The following is a 23,887-nucleotide window of genomic DNA, read 5'->3' on the forward strand; positions in this document are numbered from 1 at the left end:
GCTCATATTCCCCCCTGAATGCATGGCTTATCTCTCCACCCCCCTGCTCCCGCTCCTGCTCTCATCTTGCATGGCGCGCCGGCTTTTGTCCTCCTTCATCCCCCCGTCCCCCATACTCACCTGTCTCACATTGCGCGGCCGACATCCCCCTCGCTCTGTCCCGACTCCCGGCGCAGCACCTTCTTCCTGCGTGAGCGGTCACGTGATACCGCTCATTAAGGTCATGAATATGCGCATATTCATGACCTTAATGAGCGGTACCACGTGACCGCTCATTCAGGACGAGCTGTGTACGCTGAGACCAGGCATCGCTGGAGCAAGGTGAGGTGAGTATCGTCTTCAAGGAGGGAGGGCAGGGGGCGGGATCAGCTGGACAGCGGGGCGAGGCAACAAAACCGGGACAGTCCCGCACAATGAGGGACGGTTGGGAGCTATGCCTAAATGATTACATTTGCATAGTAATAATGTAATGTAAGTATCAGGTCCACCATAGTAGGGTCAAAAGGAACCAATAAAGGTATCAGTTCCAAACAGTGGGATTTGGATAGGATCAGTCCTTGACAGAATGGCCTTGTGTTTCTACACAGTGCTCAACTGCAGTGTAAAGCATGGGGAGAATGGCAGAACATTAGTGATAGCCTCTAATGAGATCTGAATAGGGTTAAAGGCAATCTGTCAACAGGTTTTTGCTATGTAATCTGAGATCACCAGAATGTGAGGACAACACCCTGATGCCTTGCATTGGGATTCGGTCCAGCAGTCCTGTGCTCATCTGTTGGTGTCTCTGCTCAGCCACAGCAGGTTCTATCATTGTGCAGGTGTTTTTCATTTGTTATCTAGCCTGTGCTAGCACACTGCAGGTGCTACTATTTAAACCTTCCCCCTGCTGGTCTCCTCTGCTGGTGATAGTCTTTAGTGGACTCCGCTTGGTGGTCTTTTCCTACTTCTGAGTACCTAGGCCAATTAGATAAGTTTACTGCTGGGGTTTCTTTCTTACGCTGCACTCTGCTCGGTCCCTTTGGAGGTACGAGATATACTCGACAGTCTTTAAGGGAGCCAGGTCCGAGTAGCCATCTTTGGTTTTATCTGCAGGGATTATCCAGATTGTGCTGAAACCGCTAGGGCCTACATTATCGGACACTTTAGTCTGTACAGGGACTCAGTGCAGTGTGCAGTTTATTTATAGTTAGGTCCTTTCACCCCATATTTACTACTACGTATGCATAACACCTGATTCCAGGGATGTGTCACTTACTTGTTTCAATACAATCAGTGTTTTATCAGCAGGATATTATCATTAAAGGACAACTGGCCTAATCCAACCACACCTCCAGCACTGATTAGAAACTTTCCATCTCTACACAATGTAAACTGAAAACTGCTAATTAGAGGTGTGGGTAGAGTTATACAGGGCTCAACATCTGAGCTCTGCCCAATCTGTAACAGAGGAACTGTGATTTTATGACAACTGCTGCACCCAGTAAACTAAGTGATACATCACTGTAATCTGTATCTCTGTTCCTAAATCATGCAAATGTCAGATTACATAGCAAAAAATCTGCTGACATATTCTCTATAAGAGAATGCAGCTAAAATATAATTACTGTCCACAGCTCTGCTGAAATCATACAAAAGTAAAAAAAATAGGCATTACCTAAAGGCTGTTACTAGAACTGCAAAACCACTTTAACAAATGTGTTTAATAGGCTCTTCTGTGTTATTCCAACAAAACAATATAGCAAGTAAGGGTCTTTTCTTTGACTTTCCATTTTACTTTTCAAGGACTCAATATCATTAGGCATACTGCCTAGAAAATGTAAAAATGTAACCATTAGTGACAAAGACAGAGATCACAACCTGTAATTACTGAACAGCGTGTTGGACATCGACGTACCGTCAGTATTATAAATGCTGGAGTAAAATCTGCCACACAAATTTTATATTGAAAATGAAATTATATATTGTAAATGCTTGGTTTAAAATGAATCTGTCACATCCAAAAACACTATTTTCTTGCAGATATAGAGGTAATCTACATTTAAATAATGTTTAAATCATGTCTTGCTGGTTTACTGCAGGTGCAGGTAAATGGAGAAAATGAGGATATATTCTCCCTGCAGCCGCTTGCGTCCAGTCATCAGGGTGGTGCACCAAGTTGGTAACAGTCACCTGTGACTACAAGAGTAAATAAAAAACAACTATTTTTCATTCAGCTCTGCAGCCACTATTCCATGATGATGAGGCCATGCAAAAACTGTTGAAAGGTCCTCTTTAAATACTGTTATCCTGAAGACCCCTATATCTGTAGGTAAATAGTTTTTTTTTAAATGGAAAGGTTCCTTTAAGGCTAGGGCTACACAACAATTTTTGGCACGATAGCCGTCATTAAACAGATGTTCGCTTGGCGCTACAGAACTGAATAGAATCACATTGCGACACCTACACTACAACGGCGCCAAGCAAGTTGAAGAAAATCAGACTCAGTTGGATTTTTTTTTGCGACTGGCTTGTCATAATAAGAGCAGTGCAGGACCCTGGGCATAATGATCACAAATGCAGAGGGTGAGATTGCGATCGGGCCTGGAGGTGGAGGGAGCTCATGGATGCCAGAGAATATTTCAGCTGGATGTGCATCTGACAACTCACATCCAGCTGAATGCACCGATGGATCCTGCAGCGAAATACCCACAGCTGGCCAATCAGAGGCCGGCAGCGGATGTCAGTATGGAAGTCATTGGCTGCGCATGGCAGTGACTTCATATGCTGCTCATTGCTTGCATCCTGAAATCAGTTGCCGGCTATGGAAGAGGACGCTGAGTGGTATAGGTGCTGAGGATGGTGACTAGAATCAGTGGCGGAACAGGGGACATATATACCAGGATAGGTGACATATATACCAGAATGGGGATATATATATTCCAGGACGAGGACATATATATCAGGGTGGGCCCAAGATGGGAGACATATATACCTGGAAGGGGCCCAGGATGGGGGACACTATTACATAATGGGGGCAACATGTATGTACTTATAGGATTTAGAACATTACAGGGGCCCATACATCCAACCAATATTGTTGTGGGGGGGTACTCCACATTTTATACCAGGGTCCATCTGACTCTAGTTATGCCACTGATCTTCACCCTACTCCTTGGTGCCATTAGGAATTAAATAAGGCCTAGTGGTTTTGCTGCATGTTCCAGCATGACTGAAAATGGCTGACAGTAGAAATACAAGCATTTACTAAATTTTAGTGATGCATTTGTGTGGAAATTTCACTTGCATGGTAAATGTTGGTAAGCAAATGCTTCACCTTATATCATGCTGCTAATTTTATCCTCAGCCCTGCTGTCAAGTGAAGCCGGCAAAAGGTGAATATCTCCTATATACAGTGGAGTGCAGAAAAGAGAGGAGGCCTCATAGCAAAGATGAAAATGGAGCCCTTCATGTTCTTCCTTGCATGTGTGAGGGAGAGCCGGTGCAGTCGTCATGGCCACCAGCATCTGCAACAGTGTGCCCTGACCTTCCACGACATAAACACGCTGCCCGTCGCTCAGCATACCTGCAGCGCCTGTTACTGCTCCATCAGGGTCCTCTGTACGTTTCTGGAGGACTCCAGGATCCACTTTAGAAATAACGGAGTCACAGTCCAGTTCAACTGTAAACGGAGCAACTTTACTGAGACTTGTACACAGCATATTCATATTCTTTCCAGCATCATCATCATCAGGGTTCACAACATACAGCTTCTCTTCTGTCCCTTCCTTCCTCTCTCTGTCACTAAGCTCGCTTCTGAGATGGACCGTACCTTTTGTATCCTCAGTGTCTACCCTGTGCAGACCTAATCCGTTAGAGGGCCCCCACAACTGCTTCACATCAGTCCTGAGGGCATCCGCCCATGCGATAAACTGCCACATCCTAGGTGACCTGCCTGTACTGCTTAGTCTTTTCGGGTGGCAGCTGCAGACCCACTTATTCTTCACTGCCCACCCTGCTGCACTGCTGTAGTTCCCTCTGTAAGAATCCTGGTATATGCTGGGCCTTTGGCTTGGGCTGAATGCAGCGTGACATGGTGTTGCCCAGGGCTAGCCATCCCTCCTGAGCTAATGGGCACCCTTGCCCTGACTGAGAACTGTCTTATCCACCGTGCCCCTCCTATGTTAACCATTTCTATACTATGTACTACAATTCCCTATCTAGTGACCCATCTGACGTAATGCTACCCTTTTACATTGTGCCCCATCTAGTGCTCGACCCGGGGTAACACACTTTCCCTAAATATAACATGCATATTATACACATCTTAGTAACATGGCAAATATACTTAAAGGGGTTGGGGAAAAGGTGCTACATATATTACAACCCCTTACACTTGGGAGCCTCAATGGGAACAGTGAGTGATGACAGTGTATGTAAAGCGCCATGGAATATTTTGGTGCAATTTAGGCAGCAGAAAAATAGATTGATAATAAACAGGTTTTTGCAACCTAGTAGTTAATGGATGAGACTCCCCTGGGCTGGATCTCATCTCTCCAGGGGCCCCATAACAGTTGTATGGTCTGCCCTCGACTATTAATCCAACTTGATCAATAGAACGTTCAAGCAGGTGCCTATATATTTGTACCAAATTTACATGTATAGTGTTCATTATAATTTATATGTAACTAGATATAAGAACTAAGAACACAGGATAGTTTGTCTTTCTATCAATCCCAAACAAATATTTAACAATTATTTATCATTATGTCACTTCTGTCTCATGAGGCTTTAAAATATATTATGAAGGAAATGATAATATACATTATCACCTCTATGTCTGTGTCTACACATGGGGTTATTCTGCGGAGACACATCCAATTCACCGTATTATACAATCCAAGGACAATATAAGATCAGAAGTAATATGAGATAGTACAGATTACTCATTGGCATCCCTTGAGGTTATATCCATTTGCAATATTCATAATGGATATGTGCAATATCACTAATAATCGACATACATTGAACACTCACTGAGGATGGAAAGTTATGATCTGAAGGTTCCAGAAGTGGATTATCAAGGGGAATAAACTGATTAAGTGATAGGAATCTGTCCAACTGACTGGAATCTGAGGTTATGTAAATATGAGATATGGATATCATATATTTTTATATTTAAACAATGATGTGAACATTATATAAACTTAATGTTCAATTAAGCCAATTCAGGGAAGAATGAAAACAAAACAACACCAAATGTGCAATTTTGTGTCTTCTGGAGAAGGAAGGTCCATCTGAACCAATTTATTGCTTTCCCCTTCATGTTTACGTTTTCCCCTTGTTTCTTCTTATGAGTAAATGAGATGTAATGTAGATCTCGTGAACCTGAATGTTGTATCTTCTGCTTCAGTCCTCAGATTTCTCTATATACTGTTCATGGGAATAAAGGAAAACTTCTTTGAGATGATCACTGAAATTTTCAGTGAAAAATGGTCTACTGTCTACTAAAGGGAGTGATCCCCTCAGAGATAATTAAGGACCCATATAAATAAGATATAAGAGAATTAAAAATCTGGCAAAGAAAAATGTTTTCTCAATCAGCGGTGGTCTTCTCAAAGAGATAGTGTTCTTGGGACCTATCACCTTATTCCTAAATAAGTACCGTAGTCGTAAATGAATGCAGGATACTTCTACAACTGCTGCTTCACTTCTTTCCATTTACGAGTCTATTTCTCCCTGTGCAGAAGCACCATGCTGCCTCCTTCCTCTGCCCTCTTCCTGTCCTCTGTTCTTCTCTGCTGTTCAGGTAAGTTCAGTTGCTTATTCACCTTTAAGATGTCCTTTTTTCATTAAAAAGAAACTGGACTCCTATTTTTAATGTTTTTTTTATCTTAGTGGGTAAATCTAATCAAATGGGTAAAACTGTAAAGTGCTGGTGGAAAAAATCCTTTGCGTTTTTAAGAGTGTAGGTTTTTAATTGCTTAATGGTCATTGTTTAGGTTACTAGCCACTGTTACAGTCTAGTAGTCCTAACCGAACCTGCGTAGTGCTTACAACTATTTGCTATAGAACTTGTAAGCGCTGCCAGATCCCAGTCGATCAGTTTTAGTACCATTGCGCTCTTCTGGTACTGCTTGCAACATTTGATAGCACACAGCAGGATAAACCATGCTCCAGGACCAAACTGTCAACCGATCAGGAGGGCACCTGTTTGAGAACTTGGGACAACCCTTTTAAGGTTCCTTGCACTTGGAAGAGCTATGTAGATCTGTACATCCCCGTAAAGCCACTGAGGTTGGCGTGCTTAAGGGTTTTCCGATGTTTTCACCTGATTCATAATTTGTGATTTTTTTTTTTCAAAAAGTTATAACAGTTTTCGCAAATGTACTCTATTCTTCCACTGGACTAATTTTATGTTCACCAAAAATTTTTGAAAATTGTTTGCATGTTTTGAAAAATGTGCAACTTTTTGTTCTAAAAAATCATAAAAATTGTTTAAGATAAAAAAAAGTCAATTTTTTTTACTTTATGCAAAATTCATGAACTGTGTACACCAGCTTTATGAAAACTCATCAGTGAATACCACAAGATAAAAAAAGAAAAGTGACTTAAAAAATGTAAATAATAAATCGGGCCCTAAAGAGAAGTAAGATGAGCCTAACATATTACCAGGTGCATGGCATGCTACTTAATGAATTAGGTACATCATATCAGTGCCGTGCGCCTCCATGCGCATCACCAGGAATAGAGTAACATTTCTGGCTTAAGGAATGCCGCCACCTTCAATTCATTTGTCAGGTGGGTGTTGCTACGCCTCAACCCAGCCCAGCTTCTCAATAGCTCTGCCCTTTTTGAGGTCCGAAAGGGGCATGAAAATACCAAAAGTCATAAAAAATTTTGTGATGCGCAAATATTCTGCAACATTTTAAGGTATTTTATGCCAGAACTATTGTGAATCAGTCTGCACTTACTGGTCTCACTTTAAGAGCGCAGTCAGACAGCTGTATAACCCAAACAACGAATGCATCACAATGCTCGGATTGGCCGGTGGCTCTCCTTACCTGAGCGTGACAGCATGCAGCTGTCACACTCGGAATCATGAGAGCCGCCAGCCAGTCCACTCACTGATGTGATCGTCATCTGTGTTATACGGCCATCTGACTGCGCCCTTACAAAAATGTCCAGTGCAATAACACAAAAAGCCAATATCTCTGTATAAACCTAGTTTTATCCATTTTGGGTTACAATAATTTTTAAGTAGGTCCAATTGATTTTTGAACTGATGGCAAAAAAACCTCCACTGATAATACAGCTAATTTGATTCATGGTTATCAAAATTTATAGCCATGCTAACAAATAAAATATAACTTATAGCTCGTGCAGCGCCCCAGAGTCCTGGTCGTTGCAGTACTGTGGCTCCGCCGCTAAGGGGGGCTATGGTACGTCTGATGGCACTGAAGGAGTTCATCTGACCAGGTATCACAGACACCAATACATTTCACAGTCTGGCCTCCAGGGGGAGCTAAGGGTTCTATTTATTAGGCCACTCCTCACAATCTGGTAAAACTGGGGGTTAGGCAGAAAGTTAGAAGAGAAAGCTGACTGGGGATTGAACAGGCAGCACCCTGTGGCAGAGGGTGTTGCGGGGAGAGACTCAGAGGGGTCCCTGTCAGGGGTGGGATCCTGACAGAGGCCTAGCAAACAGAGAAGAACGTTACGGGACCGCGCCTGCACGATATAGCGGCGGTACCCCAAGAAAGGACAAGAAGCGAGGTATATTGTGCTGAGTGAGAAACGAGATCAACGCAACAAGGAGAATACCAGTAGGAGTCGTGCTGTAAGATGAGGCAACATTCTATTGAGGCGCATAACCGGTGGCCGGAACGCCGAGGAAGTATAGAGCTCCAAGCCAAACTTCAAACCTACGGCAGGACAGTCAGTTACAGGCGGGCTGTCTCACCCAGACCCAGGAAGACACAGGGGGGTAACAACAGGAGTGGGGCGACGCTGGAGTCACGGAAGAGCTCCGAGCCTCCCCGTCATATGGGTGCGTCCTAACCGTAAGATCAGGGGGACGTAGAGGGAGAACATCAGAATCGAGTTGTGAGGGAACACGAGAAACAGACACAACAGTTGTGGGGACTATCCCGTAAGCCCAGCAGGGGAGGACCACAACACACAAGCGCAGGAAGGTAGGCACAGATTTCCACCTGCAAAGGGAACTCTGGAGGTGCCATCGGACCGACCAGGCTTGTGCAGCCCGGTTAACCGTATTCCAGATTGAGGACTCAGAAGCCTTCAGTAAAGAGGTAAAGAGACTGCAACCTGGTGTCCTCGTTATTTACTGCACCGCACTACCACCATCATTCACACCTTTTATTGTGCGCCCCTCAGCAGGGTCACGGACCGGGTCTAGCCACCGTGACAACCCCAGAGCAGAGACTCAGAGGCCCGGTACCGGGTACCCCTCGGCCCTGCGGCAGTGGGGGCACTGCAATTTTGGCGTCACGAACAGGATCTACTTAAGCCTGAAGAATCAGGTCATGTGTGCCTTGGAACTGTGATTTATTACATTTGGACTGTGACTTATTGCAAAGACTGTGCTGTGCCACTTGCCGCCAAAAGTTCCCGCCAAAACACGCCGCCATTGCAGCACCACAGGGAGCGCAGAGGAAGAAGGAGGGCGTGCCATGGGAGGAGACTACCAAAGCGGCGCCAGAAGTAGCGACCGCCCCCTCCGACTCCTGCTGCGAGGTGACGACTTGCCCAGCAGCAGAGGAGAACCGCCCCCTGATTTGCAACGGCGGGAACGAGGTGAAGAAGGAGCTCGACCTCGGAGAAATGGCGGAGCCAGGTGCATGCGTTGCCGCCGAATGCCGGACAGCGATGACGATCAGCAAGTGCCTGAGCAGCGGCGAAGTGATCCCGGTCTGCCCTCACCCATCAGAGGTGGACTCGCGTCCACCGCCGGTGAAGGATCTGAACTGCCTGGAGCCGCCGACGGGGGAGCCGAGCCTACCTATCCCGACCACGGAACCATGGCGAGCGGAGCCACATCGGGAGGCCGCCGAGGAGGAGCCGCGGTCCAGGTTGCCGCGGATTCCAGTGTCCTCATCAACGGAACAGATCGACATCGGTGGAATCACATCAGGCGCAGGTATGGACGGCGCCCCTACTCCCCCGGCCGATTCTGTTCCCCCGACCGATCCAGCTCTCCTGACCGATCCTGCTCCCGTGACTGCTCCTCCCCCCAACAATAACTGTTTCTTCTCGGTGGAGCGGGTGATCCTCACCCCTGACGCAATGGGGAAGCTGGTACCTCCACTACCGACCAGGATGGGAGAACCCATAGACGTGGGCCCAGACGGGGTGGTCCTCCGGTGGGACACCCCCTGGACCGGGCCAGATGGAGCCCGGGAGGACGGCCTTACCCTTGCTGTGCTCACTTGGGAACAGTATAAACAATGTTTAATCCTGCATTGGAGACACCGAGACGAGACGGAACAACCTGACACGCCACAAACGCAACGCAGAAAGTCTGCGCACGGCAGGAAAGACGTGGTAAAGCGGGGAACTGTGCTGGCCTTCCACCCGAAGAGGGGTTGGGGCTCCATACAGGAACCCGGACTACCGACTGACGTCTTCGTTACTAGTTACAACGTGAAAACTCCCTGCTGTAACCAATATGGTGACCCATTGCAAAGGGGGGATCAGGTGACCTACACCCGCCACCGGAGTGCGCAAGGGTGGTGCGCTCGGAATGTCCAACGCTGTGAGCCTGAAGGGGCGTCACCTGTTGCCCCGACCATGACTGATCCGGGCTTGACAGATCTTGTTACTCTCACCACCGTCCGCCTTGTGGCGGCTACCGAACTTGCAGCCAGGGTTAGCCTTCGAATCCAGACACCGGGTGACCTGATTGCACCCGAGAGACCAACCCTTGATACTGCATCAGCCGCAGATCAGAGACCGCCCCTGCACTACAAGAAGACTAAGTAAGCAAAAATGCTTTAATGATTGTAAATAGTTAACTGTTTCTACTGTTTTGCTGCTAAAACCCGTCTAGGGTTATTCTTAAAGGGATCCCTTTGTTGACCCGGGATCCCTATTGTTTTTGTTTGTTTTCTACTTTTGCTCAGTTATCAAAGGACTGCCGAATCATGGACGGTGAATGATTCAAAAACTGATGTTGTAAATAGTTTGCACCTTCTTAAAGGTGCTCTCTACTGGTTTTACATGAAGAAAGGACACTTTGCGAAGATACTGTTTTTTGAAAACATTACCGGAGTCCTTATTGCGAACAGACTTGCAGCTTGAGAAGTTGCACTACCTCATAGAGACTTGGTCCCGTCTTAAAGGGGATGTTCCTTGATAGTACTTAGAGAATGATGATGCTCTAAAAGGAAAAGTAATAATGCTGATATGTGAAAGTTAAATGTAGCTAACTAGTTGATTGTAAGAAATGTTTAATGATGTTGATAGAAGAACGAGGACAGGAAGTGAACCCGTACGGGGTTAGTTAGTGAGTCCTCCTAGGAGCCATACAGAGATGGCTCAGTGATCTTGAACTGAAAGAAAAATGATATGTTCTATACTGTGTATAGTAGTGGAAGGACAGTAGGCCCGGGCGGAAAGGGGCGGTCCTGTACAGAAAGGAGAGGCAGTAGGTCTGGAGCAGTTAGGACAGGCGGTCCTGCAGACGTAAAGTAGGAGAATGCAAAAACGTTGAGTAGCCTTATAATGTGTTATAAGAAGGTCTTTAGTGGATTCAGCGAGTACGTCCTTAAAGGCAAAGTTAAATTATTGTTCAAAGATTTTGCACTTAGTAGAATACCCGGTTGGGTAAGAAAAGTATTTATAGTATGTTACTTAAAGTATTTAACCATGTTTGTAACGTTCAAGTGTCCTCACCTCCCATAAAGGGAAGCTCTGTTAAAAAGTTTACTTGTACTTGCATTTTCAAAATTGTATGTCTTTTTGCTGACATGTATTGTTGTTTTCTTCCCAGTCCAGGAGTACTGGATTTAACCGGGGGGGAGTGCAGCGCCCCAGAGTCCTGGTCATTGCAGTACTGTGGCTCTACCGCTAAGGGGGGCTATGGTACGTCTGATGGCACTGAAGGAGGTCATCTGACCAGGTATCACAGACACCAATACATTTCACAGTCTGGCCTCCAGGGGGAGCTAAGGGTTCTATTTATTAGGCCACTCCTCACAATCTGGTAAAACTGGGGGTTAGGCAGGAAGTTAGAAGAGAAAGCTGACTGGGGATTGAACAGGCAGCACCCTGTGGCAGAGGGTGTTGCGGGGAGAGACTCAGAGGGGTCCCTGTCAGGGGTGGGATCCTGACAGAGGCCTAGCAAACAGAGAAGAACGTTACGGGACCGCGCCTGCACGATATAGCGGCGGTACCCCAAGAAAGGACAAGAAGCGAGGTATATTGTGCTGAGTGAGAAACGAGATCAACGCAACAAGGAGAATACCAGTAGGAGTCGTGCTGTAAGACGAGGCAACATCCTATTGAGGCGCATAACCGGTGGCCGGAACGCCGAGGAAGTATAGAGCTCCAAGCCAAACTTCAAACCTATGGCAGGACAGTCAGTTACAGGCGGGCTGTCTCACCCAGACCCAGGAAGACACAGGGGGGTAACAACAGGAGTGGGGCGACGCTGGAGTCCCAGAAGAGCTCCGAGCCTCCCCGTCATACGGGTGCGTCCTAACCGTAAGATCAGGGGGACGTAGAGGGAGAACATCAGAATCGAGTTGTGAGGGAACACGAGAAACAGACACAACAGTTGTGGGGACTATCCCGTAAGCCCAGCAGGGGAGGACCACAACACACAAGCGCAGGAAGGTAGGCACAGATTTCCACCTGCAAAGGGAACTCTGGAGGTGCCATCGGACCGACCAGGCTTGCGCAGCCCGGTTAACCGTATTCCGGATTGAGGACTCAGAAGCCTTCAGTAAAGAGGTAAAGAGACTGCAACCTGGTGTCCTCGTTATTTACTGCACCGCACTACCACCACCATTCACACCTTTTATTGTGCGCCCCTCAGCAGGGTCACGGACCGGGTCTAGCCACCGTGACAACCCCAGAGCAGAGACTCAGAGGCCCGGTACCGGGTACCCCTCGGCCCTGCGGCAGTGGGGGCACTGCACTCGCTATACTGTATATTAAATACTTTCTATATTATATTTATAAAGACTGTGGTAGGTCGACTCACTCAGCTTCTTAAAGAAGTAGACACAGGAACCGTTTCTATTTAATGTCCGGCTGGTTTATTGCAGTCCTCATAAACCAGGTCACCAGAAAACATAAATGCAGCCTTTGTCCGGCACAAGGTGAAACAAAAAGTAACAAGTCTATACAATAGTGCTGTTTAGCCCACCTGGCTTAGAGTCCAGCTTCTTAGTCTTTTTAGCAAAGGCATTCAGTCCAGGAGATCTGCGCACCTCCATACACACAGGCCTGTGTAAAAGAAACAGCTCTCAATATACAAAGTGAACCACACCCAGGGGTGGAGATATGATAAGCATTCTTCTCTTCCAACTCATCTGCAGCTCACACTCAGTCATGCCCAATTAACCCCTCTCAGCACTTAGTGTGCTGGAGCATTTTCCTATATGTACAAAAGCATCACTTCAAGTTTATCTCCCAACCACTAAGTGTCCGACTGCCAGCTTAAAAGACTTAAACTATAGGGAGGATATTCTGCAATGTAAGCTACTTCCATTGTTGCATGCACTATGCTCATTGTGCTCCCACTGATGAAATACAGGATCCATAATTATAAATAGTGATCATAGAGACTTCCTCGTTCATAATGGAGAGGCATGTGTTTGCCGCACAGATGGAAGAAGTATTTGTGATCTGACTACTGCAACCCTCATAGAGAGGGCTACTCTGAGATCTGTTACAAGAGCCAGAAACCCTTCCTTATAGAATATTTCTAATTGGAACCTCCATTAATTGAGTCCCTTGTAGATTCTAGCTCTGTATGTTTACTGCCAGACAGAGCATAATGACAGAGGTTAATGAGGTTATTGTAAATTGTCCTTGTGGGAATAACAGAAATAAAGGATATAGATCAATATGGGAACTTTGAAGACAATGAATTCCAACACATATAAGATTTGATTATCTTTCCTTTGAGGTGCTAGTATATACAGACAGAAGGGGGCCCCTGTACAGGAAAAACATATGGGCCTCTGCAGTCCAATAGCTCATCACAAAGCACAATTCCCCCTGCTTTGGAGGTACAAGGGGACCCCTTAGCTCCTGTTCTCCTCCTCTATGGCTACATGGTTATGTTCGCCCTTGCTTTGAAGCTGAGTTCCCACAATGAGCTTTTGGTAAATGTTTGATGTTGCCGATATTCTGTTGTATTCTAGTACCTAACAGGTAAATTTAAATTTTGACTTGCATTTTTTTCATTGTGCTAATTTTTATCGCAATTGTACCTCGTTTTGGTGTGTCATGTTTTAAATAAAGCTGCTTTGTTTTTGATACTTCCTGGCATTTGGCAAAACTTTATTGATATAGTGATATGCGGATTAAATGCATTTTTTAATCTTTGTATTTTCCGCACAATTCTATGGGGAGAATCCGCACATAAAGCTCAGCATACCTGCAAGAGAAATTAACATGTCGTGGATTTCAAACCCGTGCCGCAGGTCAGTTTATGCAGTGTGAAAAAAAAGGTCAGATTTCTATAAATCCCATCTACTTTGCTGGAACTGTTAGACGCTGTGTCAACGAAAATCCATAGTGTCAAAAACTCACTAAAAGCTCAATGTGGGAACTTAATCTAATTGTTTCTAGTGCTAACCATACAAAAAACTAGATTCAATACAACTGCTATTGTTCCTTGACAATTACTTATTTTTCCAATTAGCTTTTAACCCCATCAAAGGATCAAACGGAGAATATGGACCGGTATTTGAGGAGCAGCCACAGAACACTTTGTACCCAGAGGGGTCAGAAGAACAACTCACCCTGGCTTGCCGTGCCCGTGCCATCCCTTCTGCCACTTACAGGTATTAACCAACGATGGCAACACAGATTTACCCAATGGAGATGATATATCATGAACGTTGTTCCCAATTTGCAATTACTAGAAGTTAGATATATTTCTCTCCCTTTATTTGAAGGTGGAGGCTGAATGGTACAGAGGTCAACATTATGGCAAACTCCACTTACCAACTGGTAGGAGGAAACCTGGCAATCTCGAACCCGACACAGTCGAAGCACACAGGAACCTATCAATGTGTAGCCTCCAACCCAAGGGGTGCCGTGCTTAGTCATGAAGTCTCACTGCGCTTTGGATGTGAGTGTCCTAAAGTAATCTTTTTACTATGAAATCAGTCACCAGGTTTTTGTGACCTAATCTAAGAACAGCATAATGTAGAAACAGAGATCCTGATTCCAGCAATGTGTCACTTACTGGGCTGCTTGCTGTACTTTTGATAACATCACAGTTTTATCAGCAGGATATTATTATTAGAGGACTAGTAAACCTGGTGCCATGTAGCCATATTCATGAGCATTATATAGCCCCTCCTCATCCATTGATTGATGACTTTCTGAGTGGTGTTGAGGGTTCAATATTCAAACATCTGCTAGATCTGCAGCAAAGAAAACAGTGATTTTATGAAAGTGACAGCAAGCAGCCTAGTAAGTGACACATCGCTGGAATCTGGATCTCTGCATCTACATCATGCAAAAACTTGGTGACAGATTCCCTTTAATGCTTTGTTGGCTTATAAAAAATTATTAGCAAAAAAAAAATCTTTCATTTTTTTGTCTTGTATCTCAGATTTGCATGAATTCCCACCAGAGGACAGAGATGCTGTTAAAATAACAGAAGGATGGGGAGTTATGTTGCCTTGTAATCCTCCACAGCACTACCCCGGTAATAATCTGCCAGAATTGTTCTCCTTTCGCTCTGTGTGTATTGCCACCAACTCATCATATTGTGTTTGATAAAACGTGATACATTAATTTTATTATTCAATTAATTTTTAGCTCTCTATGTATATTTACAGCTATTATGGCCTATATGGATGAGGGTCACAGCCCAGAGATGAGAGTGGCAGAAGTTACCCACCCCTTACCCTTGTGTATTAACCATCTGAATGCGTCCTGATCGTCTGATATTCTCCCAGACATGTCACATCATATTGTCCTTTTGGCTGCAGCCCTCTTTGCTATGCCCTTCAAAAATGTTATGAAACAAATGGAGATGGCAGGAGCTTAGGGAAACAAGTAAAGTGTTAGAACAAAGAGCAAAGCGAGGAGAAAGCCCTCGTCACCTGCTAATCCTTACAGCCACATAGCGGGTGTCACATCTCATGCTGTGAGGAACATCCCTGAACATCTGCTGACCCTGGAGTCCTATCACTGGAATATGCCAATGGGTAAATCCATTCACAGGTGGCACAAGGGAGTCTATTCTGCCCTGTAAAAAAAAAATTATTAAAATGTAAAAATACACTGCCGAGGCTAAATGTGCTTACGGTAGTTTTTTTTGCTTTATGTTAAAAATACAAAATAGAGAATATATAATAAATCTCAGACATAAAAAGCAATTTAGAATTTAGAAAAAAATATCAGGTAAAATTAGTGACATAAGATTCACTGCCAGTCATTAATCCTTTTCTGAGTGGGATAAATTCCGCTTTTGCAATTTAATTTTTTTTCCTCCCCTTGTTCCAAGAGTCATATCTTTTATTTTTCGATATAGCCATATGAGGGCTTGTATTTTTTTTACAGGATGCATTGTAGTTTTGAATGACACCATTCGTTTAACTTTAGGTGTGGGGACTGAAAAACTGCTATGTCATTTTCATTTCTTTTTATGGCATTTATCATATGGATTAAATACTTTTATATTTTGAAAGATCAAAGTTTTAACAGATGCAGTGATGCCAAATTTGTTTTGTGTTTTTTTGCCTTTTTTTAACTGAGAAAATGATACGTGGGGGGTCAATTAAATTTTTTATATGTTTTTACATATCTTTTTTGTTTTCCATTTATTATATCTCATGTTTTAGATGATATTTGGTTTCTAAACAGCTGGAATTAAATCCAGAATGCTGATCACACATTAGGTTGCTTATAATTATTATTATTATTTATTTATATAGCACCATTGATTCCATGGTGCTGTACATGACATATGATTGTGCTTTGTAACATTGTTTTAACATATCGATACACAATTGTCCTCATTTAGTTTACATATTAGACTACGTGCACACATTCAGTATTTGGTGAGTTTTTTACCTCAGTATTTGTAAGCCAAAACCAGGAGTGGGTGATAAATACAGAAATGGTGCATATGTTTCTATTATATTTTTCCTCTGATTGTTCCACTCCTGGTTTTGGCTTACAAATACTGAGGTAAAAAACTGACCAAATAGTGAATGTGTGAACGTGGCCTTAAAGCTGTTTGCTATTTAGAGACATTCACCCAAAGTTTAGAGGGGTTTACCACTACTAAGATATTGATGCTTCCATTGAGCCCAGTGATCCTGTGAATGCTGGGCCTGTGGAGACCTAGCACCACCATGACAGTGACAGTTACTATTTATTAGGGCAGTGTCACTCTGTTTCTAGGGCTGTTATGGCAATCCCAAATGTAGAAGAAAAAAGTACTGTAATAGATAAAAAAGCCTCCAGTCCTAACATCTTTTCCGACCTGTAGGAAGACACTGCATAAAAGAAAAAAAAAGGACAACATAAAAATTTAAGTGCCTGCCATCATACACAAAGTTCCCCCCTCACACATTAATCTTAACTAGCGCATTTCATAGATCAAAATAACTGTCGTACAATAGTGAAAAAATTGCAGATTTGTATTTTGAATTTGTATGTATATTATTAAAAAAAAAATGAGTTTGAACATGAAATTATAGTAATTTTACCTTTGTTGCAATGTCTTACAGGTTTGTCATACAGATGGCTGCTGAATGAGTTCCCAGTGTTTTTGTCGACTGATAGCAGGCGATTTGTTTCTCAAGTAACTGGAAACTTGTACATTGCGAGGACAGACACCCAGGATGAAGGGGAGTACTCCTGTCTGACCACCAGCCACGTTGCTTTTACAACTAAGAGCGTTTATAGTAGCTTTACTCCACTTAGTGTCACTCCAGAAGGTCAGTTATGTTTCTCAGTTATTCCTGACCCTTGTTGCTGTTAATTCCGCTGGTACATAGCCTACATGTTTGATATATACATTAGTCCTTTTGGCTATTTCATGGTTTATCTCTGAAATCACTAAAGAATCTATTCAGTGTTGACTGACTGACCCCATATGACAACCATGTCCCCAGTTTAAGTGTATATATGCTATATATTATATCGATCGCCATATATATTCTCTCCCATCTGTCAGTTGGACTTGATTGACATACGTCTATTTTCCACCATCCCATGTAATATACATATTGCAAACCAAACATTAGCTCTATAAACACCTTCATTAGTACAATCATTACCGTGTCTTAGTTCGTTAAATAATGTGGTTAATTTTATCTACTTGATCTTACAGCAGAGCCACGGATATACGCCCCCAGTATTAAAGTGCGCTTCCCAGCGGAGACATATACTCTCTCCAGGCAGTCAGTGACATTGGAGTGTTTCGCCTTTGGAAAGTAAGTAGCTTCAATTTTTTTATCTGCACAAAAACACTGAAATGGTCTAAGACACTGATTTAAAGTGACTGTCAGGAGAAAATGTTTGTTTATATCAAGATTTTACTTTAAATGTATTTTTTTAACATTTTTTTCTAATGTTTTTATTTTTAGTTTTCATATCCTGTCTTAAACAAAATTATGAAATCTTACACTCTTTACACTGACCACCTGGCCTTATATACTAGATTCATGCCTCCTGATGAGTTTTCTGCAGTCTCGTTACCAGTACAGACAGGATGAGGCCACGTGCACACATTGAGTATTTGGTGAGGTTCTTACTTCAGTATTTGTTAGCCAGAACCAGGAGTGGAACAATCAGAGGAAAAGTATAATAGAAGCACGTCACCACTTCTGCATTTATCACCCACTCCTGGTTTTGACTTTCAAATACTGGGCTAAAATACTGACCACATACTCAATGTGTGAACATGGCCTGAAAATGAATGGTAACACCTCTCTATACAATAAATAACACAGGAGCCACCATTCACAGTAGGTGATGTCACAGCTCACCTCCTCCCCTTCCTTCACAATCATATTTGGCTTGAACGAGAATGTGCTCATTAAATATTTCAGTTCAGTAGGGTTTGAGACAGTATCATGTGTTAATGTCCATGTGCCCAACATGTAGTAGGAATCTAATATTAGGCTTTGTGGCTAGTGTGTAAATTGCAACATTTTTGTTTTTTAATATCGTCGTCAGAAATAAAAATATATAAATACATTGTCGAAATTAAAAAAGTATAATTTAAATAGAAATTAATGAATCTGCCAAAATTAGAATTTGGCAGAGTGCTCACATTTTGCAGAGGTAATTGAGATGCATCCAGGGGTGGGATTCAGCCGGTACGACCCGGTACGGGGCAGCCGTTTACTAAAATTTCTATCTGCCAGCGTTCCGGTAATTGAAAATGGTTGCCACGCCCCCGGGGCCATAGCAACTGACAGCAGGCACGTGACGGGCTGCCGCTCCGGGGTCGCATGGCTACAGCAGGCAGCGCACGGCTCTGTCCCCTCCCGCTGCCAACTGTTCCAACCAATGCGCCAGAGCCCGCGCCGGGTGATGACGTAACAGATGTCAGTGCTTGGACCCACAACAGCTGCGCAGCGGAGCCTGCAAGGGCCGGGGTCCGGACCCTGCCGAGGATGCAGCCGCTGACTGTACGAGCGGCGAGGCCTTGATCTACCGCAAGGAACGGGGGCTTCACACCTTTCGGGCCGCAGCTGTCACCGGGCGGAGAAGACCCTGAGCGGAGCGTCCCCTGGTAATGATGGTGATGGCAGCAGATCTGTCACTAGTTACCTCTCCTGTCCTGCAGCTGTGCTGTGCCGATCACTGTCCGCATCATGTAAAGGTGCCGTTACACTAAGCAACTTACCAGCGATCGCGACCAGCGACGTGATCGCTGGTAAGTTGCTGTGTGGTCGCTGGGGAGCTGTCACACAGACAGCTCTCTCCAGCGACCAAGCGACTTCGGCATCGCTGAAACTGTCTTCAGCGATGCCGAAGTCCCCATGTAAAAAAAAAAAAAAAACACTACATACGCACCTTCTGTCGTCCTTCATGTCCCTCGGCGCTTGCCGCACTGACTGTGTCTCAGCGCCGGCCGGCCGTAACAGCGGTGCCCAGCGGTGAACCGCTGTTACTGCAGGTTCACCGCTGGGCTCTGCTTTACGGCCGGACGGCGCTGAGACAGTCAGTGCGGGAAGCTCCAGGGGACATGACGGACAACAGACGGTGAGTATGTAGTGTTTTTTTTTTACTTTTACCATGGTATCCATGGTAAATATCGGGTTACTAAGCGCGGCCCTGCGCTTAGTAACCCGATGTTTACCATGGATACCAGTGAAGACATCGCTGGATCGGCGTCACACACGGCGATCCAGCGATGTCAGCGGGAGAGTTGCGACGAAAGAAAGTTCGTCCACTCTCCCTGCAACCAGCGATATCCCAGCAGGATCCAGATCGCTGCTGCGTGCCAAACATAGCGATATCGCTATGCAGGACGCTGCAACGTCACGGATCGCTGGCGATATCGCCTAGTGTGACGGTACCTTAAGATGGCTGCCTGTGCTCCTCTCCACACTGTGTGCAGGATCTGGCCTTCATGCTCTACTGTTCTCTGGTAGCAGCCATTCCATTCTAGGGAGAAACTGATGGTAGTTTTCTTCATTGGGGTTAGTGACAGGAAGTGGAGAAATGTCAGTGCCCCCAGTTACAGACCTCCGTATGTGCAGGTGTCTAGCGGACCTGTATATTGATGTTGTGTAGATAGACTGACGAGTGTACGTATCTGGTTATACCGGTGGTTGCAGTTGTTGTTCTCCGCCGTATGGATGATGCTTTTGCCTCGCTGCAGGCTAATGATGGTTGTGTTTGGTGATACGGTGTATACAATGCATCCATGATAATCATCTGTCGTTCGGGTAATATGTGATGTGCAGCTACACTGCCCGCACTCCGCAAGCTGCAATGCACGGGGGCGTCTGCCATCTTCCTATAATAAGGCTCTGATCACATGGTGCGCCGACATTCCCGGTGTCTGTTCTGTCTTAGGGACCAATAAATGGAATACGTGATCTGCTGCATCCTTCGTGCTCATTGTTGACAGAGTGGCCCCAGTGATCATGATTGGGTCTGGTTTTTTTAGAACAGAAAAAAGTCCTTAAGAAACCAAATCCAAACAAACCCCATAACTATCAATGAGGCCTCTCTCGTCTCCACTGGCATACCTGATACAGCGGATCACTTATTCTGTTTGTTCCTTAAACAGAACAGTCAGATGGAGTGTCCGAACATCAATGTGAACAGAACTTTAAAGGGTTAAACTCAACAATCCAAGTTATTAGCCAGTCCTCAGGAGAACAGCATTCAGCTTTCTGCATCAGTCCCATAGCCAATGTGTGGAGGGGTGGCATGCATGGGTCGCCACCACGCCATTCTGTCGGGGCATGTCACAGCCACCTTCTCAGGTTCAGTGAGAGTCCCAGGGGCCGGACCCCCCCCGGTCAGCAAGTTATCACCTATTCTGTGGGTGTAATAGATGTATGGAAATTATTAGCAGCTTTTACATTGTGGCATGCCCATCCTAACAGCATGAATTCCCACTCTATCCATGGTCGTGTTCACTGCAGGTTGTATTTCACTTTTGTAACGTCCCTTTGCTTAGGTTGGAATTGAGAAGAAATCCATAACTTATTGCAGATTTTTACATCATGTTCAATAAGTCCTAAAATCTATGCAAATTATTTCCTCCAATAAAATTGAGATTTCAAACAGACATTAAAGGGATTTTCCACTTCCTTAATTTACCTCTCATACTATGGCCAGGTTTTTGCCAATCACCCTGAGAGGTTTTTTTTTATTCTCCAGACTCCCAGAGTCTGGAGAATCGTGCCACTGGGCGTGGCTTATTAGTATGGGCGGGGTTATTGAAAATGGGCGTGGCCAAAATTCCGGCCGCCGCGACTTAGAGGACCTGTTGTTAAAAATTTGAATCCCACCCCTGGATGCATCAAATGTATTCAAAGTTAATGAAGACCCCAGAGAATAATAAACTTGGGTTAAAAAAAATTACTCACCTCACCTTACCTGTTCGGCCACTGCACCACTCATATCTTTTTCCGCAATCTTCACAGTGCTGAATAGACCTTAGTTGTCAGGATGGCAAAGCATCATGATGTACAAGAGGCCTACCCAGTGCCAGAAGATCATGGAAGTAGTGAAAGGAAGCATGGAGCACCAAATGGCTGGCTGGGGTGGTGGGATAGGAGGGTGGATTTTGCCACCTAATCTAAACAGCATAGTGTAGAAACAGTTCCTGATTCCAGAAATGTATCACTTACTGGGCTCCTTGCTGTTGTTTTGATACAATCACTTTTTTATCAGCATGATATTATCACTAGAGGACTAGTGAAACTGCTGCTGTCATGTAGCCCTCCATATTCATAGCTCTGTGTAACCCTGCCTCCATCACTGATTGGCAGATTTCTGCCTATGCGCAGTGTACACAGTAAGCTGCCAATCAGTGGTGTTGGTGGAGTTGTACAGAGCTCCACATTCAGAAGATGAATGCAGAGATTGATCTGCAGCAGATAAACCAGTGATTATATCTAAACTACAAAATGCAGCCTAATAAGTGACACATCGCTAGAATCAGCGGCTCTGCCTCGACATTGTGCTGCTTTTAGATGGGGTATCAAAAACCTGATGATAGATTCCCTTTAAGGTGTATAAGACAAGGAGTCATGTGGGAAACACACTTCCATAACCACTTACTGTATGTCACTACTCTTATGTCAGGATGCCTCTGTACTATTCCACCAGAAATAATGACTTAAAAAGAATCTCCATATAATAGATTTATATCAGAGTGGATAATGATGCTTTGTGGTAGGTAGACAATCAAACTCCTACTAGTTTGGACTAGATTAGAATTCATTTACATCATGAAATAATATTTATAGCCCAGTGCCTCGTATTCGATGGAGGAAGGTGGATACATCACAGCCCCCTCAGTGGTTCGCCTCAGACCCCGTTCTGCACATTGAAAGTGTCAGCTTTGATGATGATGGAACCTATGAGTGTGAAGCTGAAAACTCTAAAGGCAGAGATACCTATCAAGGTCGTGTAATAGTGCAAGGTAAGATATCATTGTACACTGCATCTTTATTTTTTAAATGCTTGCATAAATCTCCATTGAATTAAATTAAGCTTCTTAGATAATTTTCTAGGCAGAAATCCAAACTCTTGGGAGATGAACCTCATTTCACTATTAGGTGACCACAGGAACATATCTCTATTGAACAAGTTCCCCCATAAATATATACCTGAAAATAACTGGATAGAATACTCCCATATCAATATAACCTACTGTGGGGAGAATAATTACAGTGGGGAAAAAAGTATTTAGTCAGCCACCAATTGTGCAAGTTCTCCCACTTAAAAAGATGGGAGAGGCGTGCAAATGATGTCATATGCAGACCACAACTATGAGAGTCAAAATGAGAAAACAAATCCAGAAAATCACCTTGTCTGATTTGGCAAGATTTATTTTGCAAATTATGGTGGAAAATAAGTATTTGGTCACCTAAAAACATGCAAGATTTCTGGCTCTCACAGACTTGTAACTTCTTCTTTAAGAGGCTCCTCTGTCCTCCACTCATTACCTGTATTAATGGTACCTGTTTGTACTTGTTATCAGTATAAAAGACACCTGTCCACCACCTCAAATAGTCACATGCCAAACTCCACTATGGTGAAGACCAAAGAGCTGTCGAAGGACACCAGAAACAAAATTGTAGCCCTGCGCCAGGCTGGGAACACTGAATCTGCAATAGGCAAGCAGCTTGGTGTGATGAAATCAACTGTGGGAGCAATAATAAGAAAATGGAAGACATACAAGACCACTGATAATCTCTTTCAATCTGGGGCTCCATGCAAGATCTCACCCTGTGGGGTCAAAATGATCACAAGAATGGTGACCAAAAATCCCAGAACCACACAGGAGGACCTAGTGAATGACATGCATAGAGCTGGGACCACCGTAACAAAGGCTACCATCAGTAACACTACGCCGCCAGGGATTCAGATGTGTCCCCCTGCTTAAGCCAGTACATGACCAGGCCCATCTGAAGTTTGCTAGAGAGCATTTGGATTATCCAAAAGCATATTGGGAGACTGTCATATGGTCTGATGAAACCAAAGTAGAACTGTTTGGTAGAAACAAAACTCGTCGTGTTTGGAGGAGACAATGCTGAGTTGCATCCAAAGAACATCATACCTACTGTGAAGCATGGGGGTGGCAACATCATGCTTTGGGGCTGTTTCTCTGCAAAGGGACCAGGATGACTGATCCATATAGATGAAAGAATGAATGGGGCCATGTTTCGTGAAATTTTGAGTGCAAACCTACTTCAATCAGCAAGGGCATTGAAGATGAAACGTGGATGGGTCTTTCAGCCTCATAATGATCCTAAGCACACCACCAGGGCAACGAAGGAGTGGCTTCGTAAGAAGCATATGAAGGTCCTGGAGTGGCCTAGCCAGTCTTCAGATCTCAACCCCATAGAAAACCTTTGGAGGAAGTTGAAAGTCCGTGTTGCCCAGCGACAGGCCCAAAACATCACTGCTCTAGAGGAGATCTGCATGGAGGAATGGGCCAACATACCACCAACAGTGTGTGCCAACCTTGTGAAGACTTACAGAAAAC

The 23,887-nt window shown here is 44.4% G+C and overlaps 1 protein-coding gene across 2 annotated transcripts in view; it reads left to right on the plus strand.

Annotated features, from left to right (window-relative positions):
* CNTN2 (contactin 2) overlaps positions 1-23,887 on the plus strand; it is a 94,439-nt gene that overhangs the window by 23,568 nt on the left and 46,984 nt on the right. For both annotated transcript variants that reach the window (XM_077295069.1, XM_077295070.1), the window contains exons 2-8: positions 5,724-5,785; positions 13,874-14,015; positions 14,130-14,305; positions 14,795-14,890; positions 16,926-17,135; positions 17,531-17,633; positions 22,143-22,318. In XM_077295069.1, the coding sequence (XP_077151184.1) occupies positions 5,731-5,785; positions 13,874-14,015; positions 14,130-14,305; positions 14,795-14,890; positions 16,926-17,135; positions 17,531-17,633; positions 22,143-22,318 (958 nt within the window). In that variant the 5' untranslated portion in view covers positions 5,724-5,730. The remainder of the gene's footprint in view (positions 1-5,723; positions 5,786-13,873; positions 14,016-14,129; positions 14,306-14,794; positions 14,891-16,925; positions 17,136-17,530; positions 17,634-22,142; positions 22,319-23,887) is intronic.

The sequence above is a fragment of the Ranitomeya variabilis genome, chromosome 3 (genome assembly GCF_051348905.1).
Source record: "Ranitomeya variabilis isolate aRanVar5 chromosome 3, aRanVar5.hap1, whole genome shotgun sequence".
Taxonomy (NCBI): Eukaryota; Metazoa; Chordata; class Amphibia; order Anura; family Dendrobatidae; genus Ranitomeya; species Ranitomeya variabilis.